This window comes from Macaca mulatta, chromosome 1 (assembly GCF_049350105.2).
Source record: "Macaca mulatta isolate MMU2019108-1 chromosome 1, T2T-MMU8v2.0, whole genome shotgun sequence".
In the NCBI taxonomy this organism is placed as follows: domain Eukaryota; kingdom Metazoa; phylum Chordata; class Mammalia; order Primates; family Cercopithecidae; genus Macaca; species Macaca mulatta.
This window is the reverse complement of record NC_133406.1, coordinates 4,693,173-4,720,489: the sequence shown is the minus strand read 5'-3', so window position 1 is coordinate 4,720,489 and position 27,317 is coordinate 4,693,173. Positions and strand designations below refer to the sequence as shown.

Sequence of the window (27,317 nt, the reverse complement as noted above, 5' to 3'; positions counted from 1 at the left end):
AGTAAGTTTCAGGAGGACTGTGCTCCTGTCGCCACTGCATACCCAATACCTAGGTGGAGTCTAACACCTATACTTGAAAAGGAGAATGGGTTCTTTGTATCTGTTTCTGAACCATTACTAAAAATACATTTTAATAGTGCAATACTTGTAACCAAGATAAGAATGCAGACTTTAAAAGCCCATTCATTTTCTATTAAACAGAAATTATATATTCATTATAAATTACTTTTACATATAAGTCATTATTGATCAATAATTGGCTTGTAGGATAATCTGTACTGTTCTTTATACTTACTAAGTCTAATGATACTGCTCCTATTTTAGAATTTTTCTTGAACTAAGTATTACACTACAGAGATAAAGCTCGTTCCTATATACTAGTATTACTAACCTCTCTTAGTAGAACAAAAACACAATACGCAAAGCATACTAGAAATATTTGGTTCTTTTAATCAGCTATTGATGGTATAATAAAATAAATTTAAGTGGCACCTAATTTAACATGTAAAATAGTTCATTAAAAGATAATCTACAAAACAATGTTATGCCTAATTGTCAAAATAACACCTTTTTTTTTTTTTTTTTCCAAGAAAGGAGAAATAAAGGCATAATCAAAATTATGGCTAACAGCTTGGGTTCATTTTGACACTTACAGATGATTTTGTAGGCATATCGGCAGGCACAATGTTGAAAACCAATCCACTAGATTTAAAACTAATGGTAAGATAAAAAAGAAAAGATATACATTTCAGAGGTAATGTTTGAAATTAAAGAAAAATATCCACCATCTATTACAACAGATCTTTTAATGACTATTTTTAACATAAACGTTGTTTTGGGAAACATCTTTTCTCTTTGAACATTTCACTCAATGTTCAATGTATTAAATCACTGACAGAGAGAAATCAGTTCTGTGCTCTGTACAAATTAAAGGACCCATGAATATATAACCCCTCCCAACCCGCCAAAGCTCAGGTTTGCAATGGTCTCAGCAGAAAATAAACAGCCCAAAATTTAAACAGAATTCATAGCATTACAAAAGTTTACAGAACCCCTATGTTTCCATCATTTGTTTCTAACAACAAAGATTACAATAACAGAATTGAATGATCAGAATGTAAAAATATTTGTGCAAAACTGCATTAATTGTTCTTACCATCTAATGGGGTAAAACTTAAGAACACGCAATGACAATAATGAAGAAAAACTACATTAAAAGTAATTCTACTTTAGATATCAAACAACACGGATGATACTATTACTAAACATTGGGGAAAAAAACGTGGCACCATGAGAGCAGCAGGAGCAACAAATGATTTGGCAATTCCAGCTAAGGAAAGCTGACACTGGAATATGCCAAAGTTAATCTCCACAATAGGCATCCATCTGAAAAGACTGGAAACAACTGTAGGGCTTCAAACTTACTTCAATGTCTTTATTCTTGAATTTGCAGGTCATAAATGAAATATTTAAGAAAGTCTTTTCCTCTCCCTCTCAAGGAGTGTTTCTTGTGCTACTGGCAATCATTAAAAGAGCTGAATCATCGACTCTCTGGATTTACCAACACCAATCCATTTCACTAGGAGAAAACAAAGAGAAAAGGAACTGCATCAATTCATTTCTAATGTTCACTCTTTGGGATTAAAAAACAGGTGTCCCCCACTTTTCTCAGTATCACCATAACTTTCCCCTAAGTGCCCTTTTGATGTTCTCTATTCTGTTAGCAGACTGTGCCTACTTCTAAACAGGATGTACAAACAAGACCCGGCACAGGATAGTATGCCTTACTGTTCCCTTTTTAACTGTGAAATATTTTCAATTTCCTCATTTCTAATGACTTAGGATAGTAAAATATTGACCAAAACCAGCAGAGACCTACAGAAAGTCTGATCGAGTTCCTGATAACTGGCCAAGATAAACATCTTAAACATCTAGATGAGAATATGATTTTAATTTGCACAGCCTTAGAAACTGCCCACTACGTGAGTCTATGGAAATCGAATCATCTGCACCACATGGTTTTAGATTATTTGCAGAATTACCAGCTTCCTTAAGGTACTGTTAGGATCAACCTTTGTGGTATTTTACAGATTTCTGTTACATTCATTGCTGTTTATATTTCAAGAAAATGCTGACTAAGAGCAGTAAGCAAATATGCTTACTAAATTTGACATCAAGCTAGGAGGGAGGAATCATGCTGGAAACGAACCACAAATACAAATTAACCACAAGGCAAAATCAGAGTAAGTGCATAATAGATTTTATATGGAGGACACATCCCACACACTTCACTTTTTCTTATCCTTCAAATACCCATCAATGCCAACAAAAGGATATAACGAAAAAGCCATCTGTTAAAAGAATGACTTCACATAACTAGATACAGCCATAACGCTGTTATGCCTAACTCCCTCGCCATCTTACATGTGTTCTTTAATAAACAGTCTTAACTATTTTTAAGAATTCTTTTCTTACATTTTTTCTAGTGAGATTTCCCATTTTCTATACCTATTACTTCCCAATGTATTTTCAGGAAACTAAATCTCAAGGGTAGTTTAACCCAAACCATAACCGTTTTTAATCCCCCAAAAACACAAACCATTTTTGGTGGTGGTAGAGATACACGAGGATTTGTTATTAAGAGGAAGAAAGGAATGAGACAATGTCACAGGATTAAAAAAAAAAGACTAAGGATTAAAGACAGGGTCAGAAAGGGTGAGAAGTAATCTATTATTTCTACAAAGATGAACACTATATTTACTTTAAGGAATAAAATTATGACTTTACATCTTCCTGGGCATTTATGCAAATCATGTGCACTCTGTAAAGTAACAACGATCTTTCCTTTATTCTATTTCAAAGGCAGACAGGTAAGTTAAAAGAAAAGACAGTCGGCCGGGCATGATGGCTCATGCCTGTAATCCCAGCACTTTGGGAGGCTGAGGTGGGCAGATCAACGAGGTCAGGAGAGACCAGCCTGGCCAATATGGTGAAACCCTGTCTCTTACTAAAAATACAAAAATTAGCTGGGCATGGTGGCGCATGCCTATAATCCCAGCTGCTTGGGAGGCTGAGGTAAGAGAATAGCTTGAACCCGGGAGGCGGAGGTTGCAGTGAGCCGAGATCCCGCCACTGCACTCCAGCCTGGGACAGAGCGAGACTCCGTCTCAAAAACAAAAAACAAAAAACGAAAGTAGAGACAGTCATTCACAAAGTGTCTTTTATGTTTACCTGGAATTTGAAGCTCATCTTCAATAAATCGAACATAGTTTTGTGCATTAACAGGTAGTTCTTTAAATGCCCTTGCATTTGATATGTCTGTGTTCCATCCTGGGAGAGTCTTATATTGAACTTCAACTTTATTTAAGACTTCTTGGTTTGCTAAAAGTTAAAGAGGACATTTGTTCATGGTACACACTGCTTACTGTCAAACAACTTTTTGATATATTGCAGGTTCAGAATCTCTTTGCAAAATCTTTGGAGCCAGATACGTTCTGGGATTTAGAATTCTTCAGGTAGTATAAAGGTAAAACAGTGCAAATACCATCTGGGGTAGTATTCTATAATCAAACATATTTCTGCAGCAACACATATGATTATTCGCTATAAGAGGATAAAGATTATGTAATACTAACATTAGTTCAAGTCTGGTTTTGCTGCCAAATGAATCTGGGTGCTAAACTTAAAACTTTCCAATTTTAAAGCTTATTGAATTTCCATTCTATTGATAGGGATTGTAGATCTGCATAATGACAGCAACCTCACAGAAAGAAGGCCTGCATACCTGCTGTCTTCTGAGAAATCTATGGTTCTGCTTGAAATTTTCTTCATTATTCCACCTATTTTCTCTGTATCCCCTAATGGAAACTGAAAATGCACTAAAGAAGAGTTTCTTTGACTTGAGTCAATATAGTGGATGCTATGGTACTCTGCCCAGATTTCTCTGAAGACTGAGAGCTGTGGGAGCTTTGCCTGCTGACCACTCACAGTTCAGAGCCTCTGCAGGACTAGCCCTCCACCAAAGGGAGTTGCTGCCCCACAGCAGCCCATATCCATTGACTTGTCAATGTGGGAACAGAAACAACCTGGGCACTTAACCTTAATTTGGGACAACGGTCAAGGGCTATGTTAGCTCCAGAGCTCCCTATGGGATCAGCGAAGGCTTGTTTACAACTATATTGCAGTGCAATTTCTCCCTCTGCATAATCCTGCTTCTCCCACTCCCTCACAGATGTTGTTGCTCAGTGCACTTATGAGCAAACACGCCTATGTGCAAATCTCTACATTGGAGTCTGTTTCCTAGGGAACTCAATCTAAGATAGCTGGCACCAGGAACCGTCAGAGGAAGATAGCTCTAAAACGAGAACTAAGAGGCAGGATCACTGGGTAGCTGGCTGGCTGGCAATGAGGACTATCACTGGGGTAAATAGAGTATGGACAGCCTCTATCTGAGGCATTGAGATTTGAGCACAGTGGAACAACAGAACTGGATGGCTCTTGATGAATGCTATTCATGAACTGGAGAAAGATAATGCAACCTGTCTGGCAGAACTTAGACGAAATTCCATCTCCTAGAGCAGAGAGCAAAACAAGACGAGGATTAAGATGATAATTCAATCATACAGACTGCACAGCTCCAGAAAAACCTGAATTCTGCAATCCAGCAAGTTTGCTATGGCAAAGTCAGAGCTTTGTCTGGGAAAAAGTGGGGCCCTGAGACTCTGAATGGGCCATCTGAATTGACGTACCTGAAAATCCTGAATCCCTAGATTTTCCAAACTCCCTGGGTCTGCAAAACGTCCCACTACTTTCTATTAAAGGCTGCGGCATCCTGTTGCTTGAAGATGCTGAAGAGGCCTCTGGCTTGCAAGGCAGCATGTGCCCGTCTCACACCTACCTTCACCCCCCCTTCTGGTAAGCAAATAACTAGGCTCAGGCCCAATGTAACCCGGCTAAGGAAGGGCCTACTAAGGGCCTACTAAGGAAGGAAAGATACCATATTCTAAAAGATCTGCAGGAACAAGCCAACATTTGCCAGTAGGCACTAAGAGAGTGTATATGGAACTGGATCCTGAGGGATGCTGGGTGAAGGGGGGCAGCAGGTGGTAGAACAAAGTTGAGTAAGAGTATATTGGTAAGAGAATGTCCTCTCATGATGCATGACACAGACATGATGCAAACATCCTGCTAGGAATGCTCTTGGAAGCTTAGAAAAAGTAATGAACCATACTAAGTAGGTATGCCGGAAGTGCTGTGGTAGGTGGTAGGAGGAATTAAGAGAATCAGTGGGGCTTCCATTTCTAGTCATCGTAAAATACACAGTTCCCAACCAGTTCTCAAAGTGACAACTCCTTCTAGGCAGTGGACAACAGGCAGGCACCAAGCCATGGCTCCTGGGAGAGAAAACTCACAAGCAAGCCCAGAAGCCACCCAACTTTCTGCCTAGGAACAATTTCCTGACCACAGTTCAGAACACTGTGTGTAAACAGAGAATGGCAGCTCCGCTGACCTGGGGAGGTAGACAGCTGACTTCAGGAAAGCTGAAGCAGCCAGAATCAGCAGGGCCAGGCATCAGAGAGGAGCTGCAGAGAGAAGGGCCCCCGAGAAGTCCATGTGAGAGTCCCATGGCCACAGGAGGACGCCACAGGCAAGAGCAGGACCAGCAGAGGCTTCCCAGACCTCAGCTGCTACACAATGGGGGGACTTCGACCAGACTCTAGAAGCCAGGCAGTGCTTCTGAAAATGGAGGGACAGGGAGCCCTGGTGCCCAGCACTGCTGGAGTGACGAGACCTCATTATTCTACCTGAACTCTCCTGGTATCCAGCAGAGCCACCAGAAAGGCTGCTCTTTAAGAATAAAAGCCACGCCCTTGAGTGAAACCTATGACAAACCCCGCATAATGAAGCCAAAAACCAAGATCTATAGAAGAGACAAAATTTGGAGACTGACTCATACCAGCTTAAAGTTTGAAAAACATCTTGGGTTTTCCACGTAACTACACAACAAAGCATAAAACCAAACTATACAAATTCAAGATGATCAGTGAATAACTCAATTGTCCCCTAAAACAAGAATCAACACTATTCAGAGGAAGGTAACAGAATCTGAGTCTCTTTAATATATCATCCACAATGTCTAATAGTCAACCAATAGTCATTAGGCATAGAAACAGTGATCCACAACCAAGGAAAAGAATAGTCAACAGAAACTCGACTTGAGATAGTCTAAATGTTAAACTAACAGAAAAAATGTAGCTAATATAAATTAAGAAAATTTCACGGTGAAACCCTGTCTCTACTAAAAAATACAGAAAACTAGCCGGGCGAGGTGGCGGGCGCCTGTAGTCCCGGCTACTCTGGAGGCTGAGGCAGGAGAATGGCGTAAAAACCCGGGAGTCGGAGCTTGCAGTGAGCTGAGATCCGGCCACTGCACTCCAGCCCGGGCGACACAGCGAGACTCCGTCTCAAAAAAAAAAAAAAAAGAAAATTTCATTGTTACTGAGTGAACAGATAGGGAATCTCAGTAGAGAAATAGAAAGTAGAGAAGAGAACTAAATGGAAATTCTAGAAATAAAAATTCACCAGTGGGTTTAAAAACATATTGGAGATACTGATCAGAATCATTTACCTCTTCTAGTGACTCCATTCCCTTGCCTGCTGGCTTTGGCACATGAAATCCAACATGATAGGGGGAGCCTTAGCTTTAAGCTTAATAGGACTCTTGCTTCTACTTTCCCGCTGTGATAGCCAGGGTAGGGGCTAATTTACACCACTAACCTTCCTCTTGTAAGCTTCCCTAGGAAAGACAACAACCAGAATCCTACAGGAGCTATTCCCAGAGGCTTGTCAACTTATTTTACCCTCTTTAAGCACTCTCTGCTACTGGTGGGGAGTACTGCATGTTGCTGATTCATAGCTCCGTCCCTCTCCAGGAACTGCTCTTGGCCAAAGGGAGCTACCTCACTTGAGGAACAGCTCTTATTTAGTGGCTAGTTGTGCAGAGGCACAAAGTTCTGGCTACTTGCCTCAATTTAGTACAACTCTAAAGGGCCACCCTAGCTCTGTGGCTCCCAATGGGATGGGCTGCACTGCATTTCAACTAGTCCCTCTGCTTCTTTCACAAACGCTACTGCTGAAAGCATTCTCTACTACACTTCTTGGATACAAATCTCATTTCAAGAGTGGTTGCAGGGGATCCTGACCAAGAACAGCTTTAAAATTAAACACATGAAATTGACCAGTTTTATCTGTTTTGTTAGTTTTTAATATTTTAATTAAAAGAATTTGCTGTAATGTTCTCTATGGTAGACCTTGCCACATGTCATTATACTTGGTTAGATTATTCTCTTTGGTGTCTGAAGTTATAACTCTTGAAATAGCTTTGTAAATAGAATTAAGAACCAGGACATAACATATTGGAACAGCCAGTTTTCCAAGTGAATATTATCCTACAATTGGCAGTAGACACTTTTTTATAAGATATCTAGACTCCCTCTATACTTATATACATGTAAGAAAAGGAAAGATAATATGCATTTAATTTCTAAGAACTCAGAGCTATCCTTAATTCCTAAGAAACAGTGGTCATAAGGTAGTCACAAAACTTAACGGCTCATCAAGTTTTATTAAGCTAGTCAATATTCCTTCATTTGGCATATTCCTAATCCTTATCAAATGACTACTATAGAATAAAGGGCAGAGAAAGTCATTCATGGGGCCTGAAGGATAGGGAGGGCTAATGTATTGAGAGCCAGCTTAACAAGACATGGGCTCTTCTTACCCCTCTTCTTACCCACTCTAAAGAGTGGCATACTTTCCCAAGGAAGGGAGAAACACCTCCATGGAAACTACTTTCAAAGGAGGGCAAATGAGACTCAAGAGCAGTATGGCTGGGCTCAGAGGTCCATGTTTTTTCTTTTGAGTTTGAGCACATGCTTATTGTGACCCAACAACTAAATAAGTATTAGCTATGAACCAAATAACTAATAATAAGTGAGCTAATTTGCACAAATCATAAAGGGCATATCAAGCCTGTTGCTATCTATCTATCACAAGTTATATGGAAGAGCTTTATGAAATTGCTATAATACATTCACCTTATAGTATCCTTTAGATATTGCCTACAAGAAAATACCTGGGATATGAGGTATGATTTCACCATCTAACTTGTAAGCAACTCCAACTTTGATTTCCGTAAACATGTCCAAAATATCCAGCTTGGTAAGTGCCAACCTAATTTTGGAAGAAAAGGCAATGTTAAAAGAGCAAACTCTTAAAGGCTCTACTATCTAATTTGATTAATGCAGGAGTAAAGAAAAATTCATGCAAAGCTGAAAGTTCTAAAGCAATTCTGAAAACTGGTTAGGATTAGATTTTAAAGCGTGCCACACAGAAGACACTAGAGGACAACGCACACTGAGTTCCTTTGCTAGTGATTGTAATAGATTTTCACTGAGGAATTTTGCTTTCTTTTTTGATTGTTTGTTTTGAGACAGTCTCACTTTGTCATCCAGGCTGGACTGCAGTGGCACAAACATGGTTCACTGCAGACTCAACCTCCCGGGCTCAAGTCATCCTTGCACCTCAGCCTCCTGAGTACCTGGGACTACAGGTGTGTGCCACCAGGCCCAGCTAATTGTTTTGTATTTTTTGTAGAGACAAGGTCTCACCAAGTTGCCCAGGCTGGTCTCGAACTCCCAGCCTCAAGCGATCCTCCTGCCTCTCGGCCTCCCAGAGTGCCAAGATTATATGCATGAGCCACCATGCCCAGATCAGCTTTCTCATGATTGATGAACAAACAACATGTATTTGCAGGAGGACTGCCTGGAGTTAAGGTTGCACTGTGGCCGTGGAACACAGCAGAACTCACTACACTACATGGATGATTAAGATACATGTACATTTACACACATGCCAGCATCCCTCAGTTCTTCACTCTGGTTACCATCACCTCTACCCTTCTGGTCAGAAATTGTCAAAGAAGAGTGAGAAAAACCACATCAAGGACCTCTTCATGATACATCAAAATTTCCCGACAAACTGACCGGAAAACAGGTTTTAAAGAGAAAATCTGTGGAAATTAGATAACAAACTAAATTTGGGATTCTTGTCCAAAAATTTTATTTTTAACCTTATTGTTATCTACTGGAAGTTCAGTCTAACACAGATATGAACACATTTATTTACCTATTCATGTATAAGCATTAATAACAACTTAACTTTTCCTGAGTATTTTCGGTTAGCCAGGCAGTGTGCTATAGACTCTACGTTTCTCACAGAATTTTAAAAATACCCCTGTGAAGTAGGTAATGCTGTTATATAGATTTTAGAGAGGATATAGATTTTAGAGAGGATAAAACAGAGGCAGAGAATGATTAACTTGCTCAGCTACACACGCATAATGCACAGATTTGAGATCTGAATCCAGGAATGCAGACATTAAGCCCATGTGCTAATCACTAGGTACATCGCCTCCCCTCTGTACATGCTCATGGTGTTTGTGCTATCAACCTATCTATCTATTCACCTATGTATCCAGCTGTCTGACTATGTACCCTATTCTGCCTGCCTCGATACTTACATACATGTAAGAGTATCAAGATTCTTTTCAACAACCTCGGATGTCTAGGAGGATAACTTGGGGTCCCTCTCCTTGTGTACCCTTCCCCCTATATCTTGGTCTACTTCTGCTTGGCACTACAATTTCAATATGGAGTCTAAAGAGTGAAATTTTCCTATTAAGGTACTCCACAAAATTAAACCTATGGCCATTAATCATCTATGATTTCCTGAAATATTTTTAAATGTTTCTGAAGAATACTCACGCAGTAAATCCATTGATCATATGAGCATATTTGAGCAAAACGAGGTCCAACCAGCCACATCTTCTTTTCCTTCCAGTGGTTACACCAAACTCTCTACCTCTTGTTTGTAGTAATTCTCCAATTTCCTACAGAAGAGAAAATAGAACTTTAGGATTAGCATAGCAGTGCTATATATTTGATGGAATAATATATACTAGAGACCATAGCAAAGCCTCTGTGAGATAAACATCTTTCAGGTAATAACTAAATTGAAGATAGAATTTCACAGAGATGATGGATTTTATCTGAGGGAGGCATTATTTGGAATGCTTCATTTACTACCATTTTTTAAAGTCAGTATTTTTTACAATGTTATACAGACAACTTCCTAAAATTTAGATTGACAGATTAAGAAAAAAACTGAGTATTTATTAAATAAACGAATCCAGCCAATTCTTCCAAGAGCTGTAGTTTGATGTTTTTCCTGGAAACCATAAGGCAAACATATCTAAGAAGTCATTGATATCATAATGCCCTTCTGAAGAAAACTAAGATCGAAAACATGCTCAAATATCTAAGCTAAGGTCACTTCCTACAATTTGTTTTTCCTATGATCTACCCAAGTCCCTGATTTGCCCCTTTCTGCTTAAAGCTATCATTTCATTATCTCTTATAGTCTGGCATCGTTACAATTACACAGTTTTTATTTATTTTTGTTGACTTTATTTTTTTGAGAAAGAGTCTCGCTCTGTTGTACAGGCTGGAGTGCCATGGTGCCATCTCAGCTCACTGCAACCTCTGCCTCCTGGGCTCAAGCGATCCTCCTGCTCAGCCTCCCCAGTAGCTGGGACTACAGGTGCTCGCCACCACACCCAGCTAATGTTTGTATTTTTTTTAGTGACAGGGTTTCACCATGTTGCCCCGGCTGATCTTGAACTCCTGGGCTCAAGTGATCTGCCTGCCTCTGCCTCCCAAAGCGCTGGGATTATAGACAGAGGCCACCATGTCCAGCCAAAATTATGTATTTAGGAAAACGTTGTTCTGACCAATCTTGCAAATTGAGTGAAAGGTACAGGAGACAATAATTCATTAAGAAAAAAAAAAGAAGAATGAATTTTTAATACATTTTGATTATTTACTTAGAATAGGCTTACATTTTCTTGCTCTGTAGGAAAGGCACCAATACCAACTCTAGTTGTATAAGCTTTCACAACTCCATACACTTCTCCAACATTTTGAGGGGGCATACCCAAACCAGTACAAACACCTCCAACAGTACAATTTGAAGAGGTTACAAAAGGGTAAGTCCCTAAAAACAGAACCAGACATTAAAATATACTATACACATAAACAACACATTTTAAAACAGAAATACCATTACAATTCTACATTTGAGTATATTATAGGTATCTAACAGATCTGAACTGTAACTGCCCCCTCAAAGTCCCAATGTTTTACTTTTTATTCATTTTAGCTGTAACGATATAAAAACGAGGTTAGAGCTTTAACTGAAGTGCTTACCAGAGCAGCTCCTTGAATGCATGTACAGTTACTGACTCAGCTCTTTATGGTAGCTACTCACTTAATGGATTATGAAGAAATTTAATGCTGAAACTCATCTACATGTTTTCAGAATTCCCTGTTAGTGTAAAACAAATATGACTCCCTCATATGAATATTTAAAGTGTTGTAGCAATCTGGAGTGACGGCAACACAAGAATTTTGTAGTATTCAACATTTCCCCAGCTTTTAATCTCTACTTAGGGAATAACCCTCAAATTACAAGAGCTAGTTAAAGAGTGGCATACTTTCTCACCCCCAAAGGTCTCATTCATATTTAACTATTCACTCCACCAAGCAGACACTCTGTTTTCTTTCCGGACTGGCTAGGCATAGTACGGTATAAAAAATACGTGTCTACTATACAGAAATACACTTTCTTCAATAGTTTACTTGGAGACAAAAGCCCATGAAATGTCAGTAAAAGCTGAGAACAATCAGACTAATCATGAGAAATCATATTTAAATGAAACGGTCAACAAACTAATGAGGCAGTAGTTTGAAGAAAGAAGTTAAGCATTAATTAACCTTTTGAAGATGAAGGAAATGCTCTGAATTCAGAGTCTCATGCCCAGGGAATTAATCTATATAAATAGGCTTTTATAAATCTTGCTTAATAATAATGTACACATTTTTAAAAGGTTGAATTAAAGATGCATATTCTTCCACAGAATTTATCTTACCTTACAGTTCCAGGCATTGAAACTGAACCATAAACCAATGAAAACCACAATTTACAGAACCTCAGACCTACTGAGCTCAAATGATTTTACTTTTCTAATAAAAGAGGGAACTTCACACATGTATTGTGTGTTCTGTAATATTCCTTTAAAAAGAGTGCCACAAGACAACAAACTTTCATCCTTCCTGAATATACAAGCTAAAAACATTGTTTTAAAACTCCTTAATGCTAACATTACTTATTTATATCTTAACTACTTAGGGTTCAGTTAAGCTCCCTTAACTATAAATCGTACCTTACTTACCAAAATCAATATCTAATAGTGCTGCATTTGCACCTTCTACCAAGATTTTCTTTGGTGGTCCATGTAGGGCCTCATATAGGAAATAAACTCCATCTCTCACCATTGGTTTAATCCTTTCCATATAACCCTATACACAAAGACAACAACCAATTTCCGTGTATATTAAAAAATGTTTAACGTAACCAGAACAAGAATAAATTACCTGACTTTATGACATGAAAACTGACAAACGCAAAGCAGAAAAGGACTGGTGACGGTGCTCACTCTATTGTAACATTTGGATTAGCTTTCATCTCTCATGCTGATTTTCCAGGAACAGAAAAGAGGCATTAGCTCAACAAAAACTAGAGATACGGTGAAATTCAAAGGTTCTATATTAACCTCACTGCAAATAAAACCCTCTCAGCAAAGTAGTCATACTTCATAAAACAGCTTTCAGGAAAATAAAAATAAATGACTATATTACATTGTGCTTTTAAATTTTGTGAGGTATTTGAAAAGTTGCATTTATAACATAAAAACCACGATTTTTTAAATTTTATTTCATTTTTTGAGACAGAGCCTTGCTCTGTCACCCAGGCTGAAGTACACGGTGGGAACATGGCTCACTTGCAGCCTCGACCTCCCAGGCTCAAGCAATCCTCCCACCACAGCCTCCTGGGTAGGTGCACCACCACCATGACCACCTACATTTTTTTTCTTTTTTTTTTTTTTTGGTAGAGGTGAATTTGCCCATGTTGCCCAGGCTGTTCTCAAGTGATCCACCCACCTCAGCCTCCAAAGTGCTGAATTACAGGTGTAAGCCACTGTGTCTGGCCAACCATGAATTCTGAAACTTGCATCAGAGTGATTCTCAAAATGTGGTGAGGGCCACAAGTTACACTGCCAAGTATGCAACTATTAGTGATTGATTGCTGTTATTCTTTTAAATTTTATCCCATTACTGTAACATTATCTATCTCTACACTATTACTAGTAGATAATGTCCAATACTATGTAACACACGGGCATTATAAAAATTTCTCAAAGCATTTAATTGTTAGTACTACTGCTTAACTTCAGAACTCAATTAAAAATGTAAAATAACCAAGAGCTTCCCCTAAGGCCTTATAGTATAACTGCATGAAACCTAGGTTCAACTATGTTTAAATATGTAGACTATTATGGAAATTCCAGAATCTACTCATGAACCCACCGGAGTGCGTTAATACCCACTGATAAATGTCTAGATCGCTCCTTGGCTCTAGCCTCCAATTTCTGACTTATTCCCGTTTTAGTTCTATTTTCATGCCTGAAATGACCACACTAGTCATCCCACTTGTTTCTTAAAGTTTTCTCGTTCAACACACGTTACCTATAAGAATCTTCTTACCCAATTCTATTTATTATTATTCATCTACTTTACATTCACGTGGAACACATATAAAATGGAATTGAAAAGCCATACTCATACTTTGGCAAGTAAATATGTCCAAGTTGCTAGTCAAAAAGTTAAAATATTTGTTGCATAATAGACTGGGTATGGTAGCTCATGCCTATAATCCCAGCACTTTGGGAGGCCAAGGCAGGCAGATTGCTTTAGCTCAGGCATTCACAACCAGCCTGGGCAACATGGTGAAAACCCATCTCTACCAAAAAAAAACTAGCAGGGTGTGGTGGTGTGCCCATAGTCCCAGCTACTCGGGAGGCTGAGGAGGGAGGATCCCTTGAGCCTAGGAGGTCAAGGCTGCAGTGAGCTGTGTTCATGCCACTGTATGAACTGTGTGACAAAGTTCATATAGTTCATACAGTTCTCGCTTTGCCTGGATGACAAAGCGAGACCCTGTCTCAAAAAACAAACTAAAACAAAATATTTATTGCATAACTGAATAAAAAGAAAATGGCAGTCTATTTGTAACAGCAATCAGTGCACTGAAATGCAAATACCTAACATTTAAAACGTTCCTTGTAGGTCATATTTGTTTAGAACTCAGTGATAGGGCAGACCTAAGGTCTGCATTTATTCTAGAATGGCATATGAGGTTTGTAGATTCCTACTCAGTTCTGGAACTGATACTGATACTTATTTATAGATGAGAAGAAATAATAATCAGATTCACAGGAAACAGTTTGAAGTTCATCAAAAATAGTAAAAGGTGAAAGAATGGAGAGGATAGGAATTTCAACTACTGACCAATGTAAGCACCACTGACACCTAATAGTTGCCAAGAAAAGACTAATCTTTGGTCAATTACCTTATTTGTCTCTTAAGAGTGCAGTGCTAAAGAAACTGGCCCTATGGGGTTATCCTTCCTAAACGGGTTGGTTAGCCTGAAAAGTTCTCACTCAGCCCTCTGCTGATCTATCCTCCAACTGTTAGAAGTGATTTTTAGATAATGCAAATCTAGTCTTCTTTCTGTTCAAAATTTCCTAGTAGCTTTTCATTATCTCCAGGATAAGATCTAAACTCCCTGTCATTGCACATGAGACGTATGATCTGGACTCTGTCTCCTTTACTTCAGGTACTCCTCCTGCTCCCTACTCAGTATTTTATCTAAACCATATCATGTAAAGTCACTTAAACATACCATGTCCAAGACAAACAATTTCCTTTGCCAGTTCTTACCCAAAGCCTGCAGGAATGAAAAGATCTAGATGCCAATTTGGCAAACAAGTATTAAAAAGAACATTAAAGAGATCAGAAAGCATTACCTTGAGTTTCTGTAATTCACCTTCAATGTCTATTTCCAAAGTAGGATATATAGATTTGTATTGGTTAGCTAGAACTTTAAACCTGAGAAATACAGATAAATCAAGACATTACCACTCTGTACAAAAATATTTAAAATAGTATCATTTGATTTCAATGATTTCTGCAGATGGTAAACGATCTTAACAGCAAATTAATCCTGAAACTGACGTTACCTTCTGAGAAATAAAATTTAATAAAGGAGATCAGCCATATGAATACATAAGACATTCAAATTATTTTTTTACTCAAGTTTAGGCATAGCGACAATATAATTAAGGTGATATGTGTGTAGGGAGGGAAGAGAAATGGAATGACTAAAATCTGTAAACACAAAAGACTTAAATCTGAATTAACTGTATTATACTGTACCATAACAAACAGGGGCAGTTTACACGATACTTGTAAAAGAGAGAGAGGCAGACATTAGCAATCTAACATTCTTCAGTAAAGGTGCACTGCCAGTGCAGACAAATGTTACGTGGTTGATTGAAAGGGGATACAATGTCATTATAGCTTTGATGCCACTTGTTATTATACACAACCAACTCCCTATCATTGAGTCACTGAGTAGCTTTTTGATGACTACTAGGTTTCCCATGGAGATCTGGCTACAGAAAGCATGTGTTAACGTAGCATCTCTGTTTTTCAAGTTGAGTTTGGTATACAATAATTCACCAGTATCTGAGAGCTAATGATTTCTGGGTGGGAGGACATAAGGAGTCTCCAGGTCTGAAAATGCAAGGATCAAGACCTTAGAATGTAACCATCCAAGGACTGCCACAGCCCCTGGAATCATTCTATTTCTCAGGAAACCATTCCATATTTCAATTCTTAAATATAACTCTGCCTTTGTCTTCTTAGGACATTCTATTAAACCACCATCATGTTATTTTTCATGAAGTTAATCTGTAACTAAAGATTAAGTATAATGTAATGAAGATAACTTGAACATTTCAAATCTTAAAAAGGCCAACCACCACTATTTTAACTAGAACACTGACTGTACCATTTTACACCCTAGGTTTTAAAAAAAAAATCTAAAAATGCATTCATTCCTTCCATTTTCAAACACAAGTTAGTTACCTCTCAGAGAAGCCATCAAAGTCAGAAACAAGGTCGCACATCCTGAGTCCACTCCGAGCAGCTTTGGACGAATAAACTGGGCCAATGCCCTTTTTTGTTGTACCCAAACTTAAAAACAAATCCAAACAAGCTTTAAGTTAGACAAGAAAGATGTAGGTCTTATGGTCAGATCATTACAGTGAATAAAGTTACATATGACTATTTTCTGTTTATATTATTTCTTGCTAAGTATATGTTCATAATCCTACTGATTTTCTCTAAAACAGGATATTCTAATACTTACTTTTCTTAAACTTCTGGTCTAGAATTAAAATATAAGGGTCTGTAAATGCTTAAACTGTACCAAAAACAAAAAACAAAAAACAAACAAACAAAAAACACACACACATACTTTTTTCCTGCTTGCTCTTGTCTCTGTTGTTCCTGGATACCATCAGCTGCTTGATGAAAATCAAATACTGAGGGGAAATAAAACCACAGTTGTTGAAACAAAGATAATACACAAAAGCAAAATACACTGCATTTCAAATTACTGAAGTTATAAATCCCTTCAGCCTCATTTCAGTATAACAAATTAAACACATTTTTAAAAGTGATAATGGTAGAAGATGGTAACACCAACTAGTACATTAAGATGAAAATCTGTCTGATCTTTCACTCTTATTTATTACAGTCTATACTATTTAAAAAACTAAGTCATTAAGAGGTTAATTTTGAAACATTCTGCCCTAAAATTTTACAAAGGCCAATTTACAAAAATACTCTTTTTTCTTTAGGTTCTGGACTCCTAGAATCTAGGGCTCATGTTGACACCTTCCTTTTCCTCACTAGTCTCGAGCTTCCATCATCTCTCACCAAAACTGTAGTCTCCTAGTGTGTGTACCTCTTTCCATTCTTAGACATCGCTAATCCAAATGCTGTCATGCAGCCAAAGCATCTTTCCAAGACACAAATATGGCATTCACACCTCCCCTGCCCTTAAAACTCAACAGTTTTCCACTGCTCTAAAAAAAGAGACAAAATTATTTTTATTATCTGGCCTCCTTGCACAGTCTACACTTTCATCTTATACTCATGCTCTGCCACCCGCACTGCCCTCTGGTCACACTGGCATTCTTTGCAGCCCTCAGCTACAAGGCATGTACTTCTGCATGAAATATTGCCTCTTTCTACACCTACACATAACTTGTACTCTTTCTCCCCTGCCAATGCTCTGAGAGTATTAGGATCATGTCAGTTTAGTCTACTAGTTGATTTCCAGTGCAAACAAGTCCTCAAATATTTACTGACTGAACAAATAGCTGGTTTATAGAAGAGGCAGAACTGGAATTTTGGTCTCTGAACTTCTAACCAAGGCTTCTTGTTTTTTGTTTTGTTTTTAAACAGTTTTATGGGAATATAATTTATATAGCACAAAATTCACCCATTTAAGATGTACAATTTACTGATTTTTAGTATATTTAACTATAGTTTCTTTTTGCTAATGAAGTCACTGTTTCCAAATAATTAAGTTGAAATGTGTAGATGTTTAACAGAAAGACTGATATGAGGTTCTTGGGATTAATGGTAGCATCTGTAAAAGAACTATTTAGAAGCATTAGAAGACTGATATTGAAGTTATAGATGGTGAAGCTAGAAAAGTCTGATAACCCAATCTAAACCCATCCTCTGATTAACCCTGCCCATAAAACCATGTATGTACTCTTCTCTACTTTCCTCCTTTTGAGACACTACTAAAACTGTCAAGGCAATCCTCCTGCCATGCTTGGCAAGGTTAACAACCATAGCTTTTTATGATCAACAGGTTTCCCTGGTGCTGTTAGTAGGAAAGTTTTGATACTGTACATGCTAATCAGTTATATTTCAGAAACTAAATTTGTGTGATTTAAAAGTATCTAGTAAGCAATATCTGCCTTAGTGCCACATAGTTAGGTAACAGTAACACCTTTAAAGTCATATCAGTATACTGCACACCAAAAGATATCTACAAGAATGCTCAGGGTAACAGTATTTGTAATATCCCAATATTGGAAACAACTCAAATTTTCATCAATGGTAGAATGAATGGATTTTTAAAAGTGTGAAATGGTCATATAAAGGGATACTGCACAGCAATGAAAAAGAATAAAATACTCTTTATGTAAACAATAATTTTGATCTGTAAGGGTCAGTTTATCATCATGTTCCCATTTTATTGCCCAAGCAATAGTCTTTCTCAGTTACTTGAGAGGCCAGAATAGTTCTGAAGGGCTGTTTCATTAAACCCTGAATTTGCAAATCAGTTATGACAAGATTGAGATCTTAGAGTATACCATTCTCATTTCTTTTGAATAAAAAGACATTTGAAAGTAAATGTTTTGTTTTTTATGCTCAAAGAAATTTAAAAAGCAACTGACAACCCACAGATAAATGGTTGCTGCAAAGCAGGTGAACCATATTTTTCAGACATTAATTTAGCGCCTTGTCACAGAGCTAATGCTTTCCTTGGTTTTTCTAGGCCCCAGGAAGCAATTAGTGTAATCAGAATAATTACGTTCATAAGGCTTCATCACGGCATGGAGCATTAATGCCTCCACTATTACTGTTTTGAAAGAACAGCCTTGGAATATCTGTTTCACTTTCTACAGCCTAGATATTGCAAACAAAGAAAACATCATAATTGTGCACCTTTAGTTAAGTTTATTAACAGCATTTTAAAAGTTTTAATTTACTATTATACTTAAGTTTTATTAACATGATTAATGTTATACCATATTTAGTATGAGACTCGGAACATGTAACAGCCACTTTGCTTGCTTTCTCACATCTCCCTGAGGTCTTGGACTCAACTGTCACTTTTCAGTGAAGGCTCCCCGGCCACATTACATACAACTGTAGGCCCCTACCTCCTCCTTCAAACTGCCTGCCATTGCCTAGCTCCTTTCTCTGAGTTACTATTTCTCCTCAGAACTGAGCACTATATGCCATGCTACATGGATTACACATTTCTAGTAATATGATCTGTTTTCACTAGTACACGATATGCTCCATTAAGGGATGCTTTTGGTCTTTTCCACTGCTGAATCCTTAGTGCTCAGCACCATACCTGACACAGTAGGCATGTAATACATCGATATTAAATAAAAGAACAGACACCTAACAAATCTGGATTTCATATTTAATTTTTTTAAGGGTCTCAACCACTCATTAGGCCATTTTCCCTCAATAAGCATCTCTCACAGTACAAACTGAGTTATGAGATTCAGTGAACAGGGCAAAAGTTTAATGCAATAGGTCCTTGCATTAGTGTGCTAATGTAAAGAATTGGCCAGCAACTTAATAATTTTTAAGTTGCCTTAAAAAAATCAACTGCTTAAACCTTCTAAGTGAAATACTTGAAGGTAACTCGAGTAACTAAAAGATGCAATTATAGCCCCTACAGCAACTACCAAAATTCATAAATTCATAAAACAAGAGGTATAGCTAGTAAGTTAACAGTGGGGATAATATTAAAAATGTTCAGTGTAAAAGAAAGCAGGAAAAGAAGAAAAATAAAGAATAAATAAAAAGAAAACAAAGAGCAGACATAAATCTAACCATAGTGATAATTAACTATAGTAAAATTAAATAGTCTAAACATTCCAATTAAAGGATAAAATTGTCACAATGAATAAAATGCAAGACCCAACTACATTTTGTCTATAAAAAATACATTATAAGATCCAAAGAGACAGACACACTAAAGATCATTAGAGGATGGAATGCGATACACCATGCAAATAGTAATCTTAAGGTAACTCTAGTGGCTATATTAATATCAAAGTAGATATCAGAATAAGGAATATTACCATAAAGAGGATATTGTGGTATTAACATTCATAGCTTATTAGATACTTTTAAATCACACAATAACAAATTTAGCTTCTGAAAAGTAACTAACTAGTACATACAGCATCAAAACTTTCCCACTAACAGCACCAGGGAAACCTGCTGATCATAAAAAGCTATGGTTGTTAATACCAATTCATAACGAGAAAAGGTTCAATGCATCAAAATCAGAACTGTAAACATACATGAACCTAACAGAGCTTCAATGTGCATGAAGCAGAAACTGACTGACTTCAAAAGAGAAATAGACAAATCCACAATTATTGTCAGAGGCTCAACACTCCTCCCAGTAACTGACAGAATATAGATAGAAAATCAGCTGGGATACAGGACTTGAACAACACTATCAAACAATTTGATTTAATTGGCATTTAAAGAACACTCTACTCAACAAGAGCAGAGCACATATTCTTTCCAGTGCATGAAGACCATTAACCAAACAGACCACATCCTGAGCCAGAAAAGAAGTCTCAACAAACTAAGATTAGGATCATACAGAGTATATTCTCTGTTCACAATAAAATTAAATTATGAATAGAGAGAAATCATGAAAATCTTCCAATATTTGGAAACACGAACATCATACTCAACATATAGGTTAAAATATAAATTACGTTATTTTGAACTGAATGGAAATGAATGTATAAATAATATTTGTGGAATATAGCTAACATCATTACATGTGTTAGAGGAACACATGTAATTTTAAATGCTTACATTAGAAAAGAAAGGTCAGGAAGGAAGAAAGGAAGGGAGGGTGGGAGGAAAGGAGGGAGGAAGAGAGCGACGTCGGTCTAGTAGAGTTCATGATCCAAGCTTCTAAAGGAACTACAAAAACGAGCAAATTTAAACCAAAGAAAGTAGGAAGAATAGAAAGAGCTGAACCCAGTGAAACAGAAAATAGAGAAAATGGTTTTTTGGGAAGGAAAAAAAAAAAACCCACAAAATCAATAAAATGGATACCATGAATAAAAGAGGGACATCACTGAAGACTACAAAAGTTACCAATAATTTGAGAAGTTAGACGAATACATTTCTTTAGGAAACATAAATTACTAAAACTGACAGAAGAAACAGAAAAATCTGAATATCCCAATATCTATTAAAGAAATAAAATTCATAATCTTCATGGAATTCATAAAAACATCCTCACAAAGATTTTCTATAAAACATTTAAACAAGAAATATTACCAACCTCACACATAACTCTTTCAGAAAAATAGAAGGCACCAAAATTGAAGAACAGACAACAAAACTAAAGAAAACTACAGAGCAGTATTTGTCAGGATAAAAACAGTATATCTTGACCAAGTACAGCACTTAAGTTAGCTGTTGGGTGTACACATATATGAATAAAACACGTAAAATTCTTTCCTTTGTGGACACAACCTGTGTAAGGTGTTTTTACTGATTGGGGAACTAGTGACTGCAAAGGAAATCACTTGCCAGAGGATCCATAATCAAGATTTGGATCCAGATCCCTCAGTTTCAAAGCCTATAGTTTTTTCCATTGTACTACGCTCCATATCACCCACCACACTTTTATACAGAATCTCATACTACGGAAGATTTTAAAAATCCTTGGAAGTAAATGAACATTTTGAAGCATCTATATGCCAGATCCTGTACTCAGTTCTGAAATGAGAATTCTAACGCCTTAAATCACAATGGAGCTTACAAAACTGTCCATTCAGTGCCATGCTGACAGGGCAGTCTCTAAAGCAAAGACGGAAGCAGTTTCACAGCAACGATTTTCCAATTAGTTTTCTGATTTTTTAATGATACTATTTACTCCTTTTCACTATTTTAGAATTGATTATATTAAAATACATGTTTCTGACCGGGCAGTGGATTACGCCTGTAATCCCAGCACTTTGGGAGGCCGAGGCGGGTGGATCATTTGAGGTCAGGAGTTCAAGACCAGCCTGGCCAACATAGCGAAACCCTGTCTCTACTAAAAACACAAAAAAATAAGCTGGGCGTGGTGGGACATGCCTGTAATCCCAGCTACTCAGGAGGCTGAGGTACGAGAATCGCTTGAACCCAGGAGGCGGAGGTTGTAGTGAGCCAAGATCATGCCACTGAACTCCCGCATGGGTGATAGAATGAGACCCTGTCTCAAAAAATAATAAAATAAAATAATAAAATAAAAAATATGTTTCTTGTAAGACTTTTTAAGGACCCTAGGAAATGAACCTTATAGGCTTATAGTAACACACATTTTAAAGCACAACACATCCATTATTACACATATTACTACTAACACCTAAATTTTAGTCTGAGCTTATCTTCTACAGGCTCAGTCCTGTCAGAAATACTTTCCTTTAAGGACATACATTTATGGGAAAAAAATCATTATTAAAGAAATATAATTGTAAATAAAATAATAATATTCATTTACATTTATTATGGCTTAAACTAAATTACTTTCCTTTTACTCTAGGCCTTTTTACCCCTTCCCATACTACTTTGTTGTTTTGTTTTGGTGGTCTAAAATAATTAGAGGTTATTTTAGACCACCAAGGTTAAGTAACTTGCTTAACCTCTATGCTGTACCAAGGATGGAACTGTTAAGTGACAGACCCAAAGCAATTGCAATGAAGAAGGAAGATGGAGAATCCAGACAGGAACAGGGATATGTCTCTTAACACGATGTTCTTTCCAACAGGCTGATATCATCAGCATACATTTATATCTGCACATAGCCCAACTACCTGATTACATACGCTGATGCTATACGTTATTCAAAGGGCAGGTATTAGGGATTATTCTATTTTGCAATCCTAAATTGTGGTATGCTGATTAAGATAATGAATTTCACAGAGCAGACAACATAACAAAAAGCCATTAGAACGTTCTGAAGATAAGTAGTGGTTTTTATCATCTAATGCAGTGCCTTGCTTTATCCACAATAGGAACAATGGATACCAAAAAACTACACATAAAATCACGAAGGTAAAAGAAGATAAAGTTGACTATTGGTAACAGAATAAATAAAGCTAATGAGTAGTAAGTATAAGCAAACAAAAACGCTACAAAAGTACTTCACAAAAACATATTTTTCCTTATACACCTAGGAAACTGCCAATAAGAAAGAATATTGGTAGGGCTGGAGGCAGTGGCTCACGCCTGTAATCCCAGCACTTTGGGAGGCCAAGGTGGGCAGATCACCTGAGGTCAGTAGTTCAAGACCAGCCTGACCAACGTGTGAAACCCTATCTCCACTAAAAACACAAAAATTAGCTGGGCATGGTGGCACACCTGTAATCCCAGCTACTCAGGAGGCTGAGGCAGAAGAATCGCTTGAACCCAGGAGGCAGAGTTTGCAATGAGCTGAGATCACCCCACTGCACTCCAGCCTGGGTGACAAAGCGAGACTCCATCTAACAACAACAAAAAAGTATTAGTAACACTGTATTGCTTCCTATATGATAGCACAACAGTGATATATAAGTTTAAAATTCAAGTCCTAAGATAAGCTAACAAACAAAATATAAATATTTTTAAAATCAGAAGCTTAAAATGGGCAACGAAAATGACAACCTCCTTCTTCTGAAAACCAAAACAAAACCCTTTTGTCCTTATCCAAATTGCATGTTATCATTTGGGACTGCAAAGCTTCTTTGTTTCCTTTGGTTTTTGTCTTGGTTATGCATCTATGTTATTAATTATTCTGGAAATATAAAAGGTGCCTTTTAAATAAAAGTATTACTGATAATACTATCATAGTTTAAGTATAACCAGGTGAAATATAAACTACTCACAAGCTTAGTTTTATGTTAAATACAGAAGTATTCCACATTTTATCCAGTTACACTAACAAACAGCTATCAAAGTCTTTGCATTCAAGGATAACCAGCCTACTAATAGACAACATACAGGAGGACAACAAATATTGACATAAAACTGTTTTTCAGTAAAAACAAAAAATTGTTCCTTTCAGACTTTACAGATTAAGAAGCCTGTGGCACACAATGTAACAAAGAAGCCAGTTTCATATAAAAACTGTATGTTAATCCAATAGAGTTTACTTTAAATAAGTTATTTTATTTGGGTTACTAGGATTATACCTAGGATTCAAGTCTGTGGCTATTATCTGGAGGGACCATTATTTGATTTCTGTGCTTGGCTGATAAATACTGTTAAGTATCTTGATGAGGCTGCCTTTTAAATAGAGGCCAGTGTTAAAACTAGAGCAGCTACTGCCACAGGACACATACATATTTAAATATAATTTAAGAGTGCAGATCAATCATAGAGAAGTTTCCTACATGGTTTTTACTGATTTATTTTCTGGTTATTGTCTCTTAATCATGTCACTGCTAATTAACAATTCTATTGGTTCTGAAAGAGAAAAATAACAGAAAAGAAAATCCCAAATTTATTGGTAGTGGCTGAAATTTAGGTTAGTCTGAACAAAATCTGAATCACTTAAAAAGCAATAATTATTACATTTTAGGCACAAAGACTCACTCTATCTGCAAAATGGTACACTTACTTTTACAAGAATATTACATGTACAAATAAATGTTCTTTGCATTTGATGTGGCTTATTTTTAAATAGAATTAGAGATGTCTTATGAAATACCACTTGTATTACAAATTTGCTTAGCTAACCTTTTTTTCAAATAGGTAAATTTCAGCCTAGACTTTGTTAAAAAAGAAAAAAAGTAAGTTTTTTTTGTATTTAGAACTCAATTACTACAATCCATCCTACTTATGCTAAATAAAAATAAAAGACAAAATTAGTTACTAAATACTTTCATTTGATAAATTTCTGATAAAAAGATAGTTACAAATAAATGCAATATATCCACCTTACCAATATGAGCTCTGTCAGATATAATAAGCCTTTTTTCCCAGCCTTCTAGTCCTGGAGAGAAAGGAGAAAAAGATATATTTTAATTGAATATTCTGTACAGCAGTTTTAAATCTTAATTTCTTTTTTTTTTGAGACGGAGTCTCGCTCTGTCGCCCAGACTGGAGCGCAGTGACGCGATCTCGGCTCACTGCAAGCTCCGCCTCCCGGGTAGCTGGGACTACAGGCGCCGCCACCTCGCCCGGCTAATTTTTTTTTGTATTTTTAGTACAGACTGGTTTTCACCGTGTTAGCCAGGACAGTCTCATTCTTCTGACCTCGTGATCTGCCCACCTCAGCCTAAAATCTTAATTTCTTTAGAAATATGTCTAGGCCGGGCATGGTGGCTAATGCCTGTAATCCCAACACTGTGGGAGGCCAAGGCAGGTGGATCACTTGAGACCAGGGGTTTGAGACTAGCCTGGGTAACATGATAAAACCCCATCTCTCCTAAAAATACAAAATTAGCTGGGCGTCGTGGTGGGTGCATCTAATCCCAGCTACTCGGGTAGCTGTGGCACAAGAATCACTTGAACCCGGGAGGCAGGGGTTGCAGTGAGCCAAGATTGTGCCACTACATTACAGTGTAGGCAGTGGAGCGAGATGCTGTCTCAAAAAAAAGGAAATACAATGTCTAAAAGCATTTTTTTTTTTTTTTTTTTTTTGAGACGGAGTCTCGCTCTGTCGCCCAGGCTGGGGTGCAGTGGCCAGATCTCAGCTCACTGCAAGCTCCGCCTCCCGGGTTCCCGCCATTCTCCTGCCTCAGCCTCCCGAGTAGCTGGGACCACAGGCGCCGCCACCTCGCCCGGCTAGTTTTTTTTGTGTGTGTGTTTTTAGTAGAGACGGGGTTTCGCCGTGTTAGCCAGGATGGTCTCGATCTCCTGACCTTGTGATCCGCCCGTCTCGGCCTCCCAAAGTGCTGGGATTACAGGCTTGAGCCACCGCGTCCGGCCTAAAAGCATTTTTTACTGAAGCAATCATGTTTGTATCTTTTCTTCTGTATAGGAAACATCATGTCTAACAAGAGTTTTCTCACGTCATTCATTCCATACATAAATTCACTCACATGCTATCTTTCCAAATGTCTTGCTCTAAAAGCTCCAAATTCAAACCAGTCACATCCACATAAAATATTTCTAGGAATCCAAAAGGCAAATGGTAGAAAAACATCATGCTGGGGAGGTTAGGTACCTGGCAGGCAGAAATTTGCTAGGGGAGGTTAGGTACCTAGCAGGGAGAAATTTGACAGAAGGGAGTTAATTTTAGGAATGGCACCCTTTCCCAAAAGATAATTATTATAAAAAATATGGGCCGGGTGTGGTGGCTTATGCCTGTAATCCCAGCACTTCAGGAGGCCAAGGCGGGCGGATCACCTGAGGTCAGGAGATCGAGACCATCCTGGCCAACATGGTGAAACCCTGTCTCTACTAAAAATACAAAAATTAGTTGGGTGTGGTGGCGGGCGCCTGTAATCCCAGCTACTCAGGAGGCTGAGGCAGGAGAATCGCTTGAAGCCAGGAGGCAGAGACTGCAGTGAGCCGAGATCGTGCCACTGCACTCCAGCCTGGTGACAGAGCAAGACTCCATCTAAAAAAAAAAAAAAAAGCACAGAAAATAAGCTTTTTCACTAATTCTTCTAAGGTACTACTGTTAATTACTGTACTTACTACAGTGAATTGTAAGGAGATATATCTGTCTCCCCATTTAACTGTGGAAGACCTAGAGGAGAGGCTGTGAGTTTTCATAGCACAGGGCCTGTTATCCAATAAGTGGTTTTAAAAATTATTTTTGGCTGAGAGCAGTGGCCTATAATCCTAGCACTTGGGGGACCAAGGCAGGAGGATTGCTTGAGGCCTGGAGTTTGAGACCAGCCTGGGTGACACAGAAAGACCCCATCTTTACAAAAATAAAAAAAATTTAAAAACCTGGCCAGGCATGGTGGCACGTGCCTACGGCCCCAGCTACTCGGGAGGCTGAAGTAGGAGGACTGCTTAAGCCCAGGAGGTAGAGGCTCACTACTGTGTTCACACCACTGCACTCCAGCATAGACGACAGAGCAAGACCATGTCTCCAAAAAAAAAAAATGCTTGAATGAACAAATGAATCCAAATTGATGTTTTTCTTTAAAGACAATACTAAAGACAAACTGCCAAGCTGCAAACATTTCAAAACTAATCTTTAATAATGAAAAATTTGTTTTTACCTTAAGATTTATTTTTAAAATATATTCCTTAAAGATTAAAGAGGAGAACCTCCTCGGTAACGTGCGAAAAAGTAAACCTGGAATATTAAGCGTCCCCCTCTATGGTTGTTTCGACACACAAACATGTACTCTAAAATTAGTTTAGGAGATACAATAAAGAAAATAGGAGCAAGAAATTCAGTAAAGTGGAAAAAGAGCAGGGTCGGATAGGCTAGAAGGAAAAAGG

General features: G+C 37.8%; 1 protein-coding gene across 1 annotated transcript in view; it reads right to left on the bottom strand.

The window, feature by feature from the left end:
* Window positions 1-568: 568 nt before the first annotated feature.
* The window catches only part of ADSS2 (adenylosuccinate synthase 2), a 43,547-nt gene continuing 16,798 nt past the window's right edge, over window positions 569-27,317 (bottom strand). The window contains 10 exon segments of the mRNA NM_001261110.1: window positions 569-1,579; window positions 3,232-3,381; window positions 8,135-8,232; window positions 9,825-9,949; window positions 10,958-11,112; window positions 12,350-12,476; window positions 15,041-15,122; window positions 16,164-16,271; window positions 16,555-16,621; window positions 24,853-24,903. Of these exon segments, the coding sequence (NP_001248039.1) occupies window positions 1,527-1,579; window positions 3,232-3,381; window positions 8,135-8,232; window positions 9,825-9,949; window positions 10,958-11,112; window positions 12,350-12,476; window positions 15,041-15,122; window positions 16,164-16,271; window positions 16,555-16,621; window positions 24,853-24,903 (1,016 nt within the window). The 3' untranslated portion in view covers window positions 569-1,526.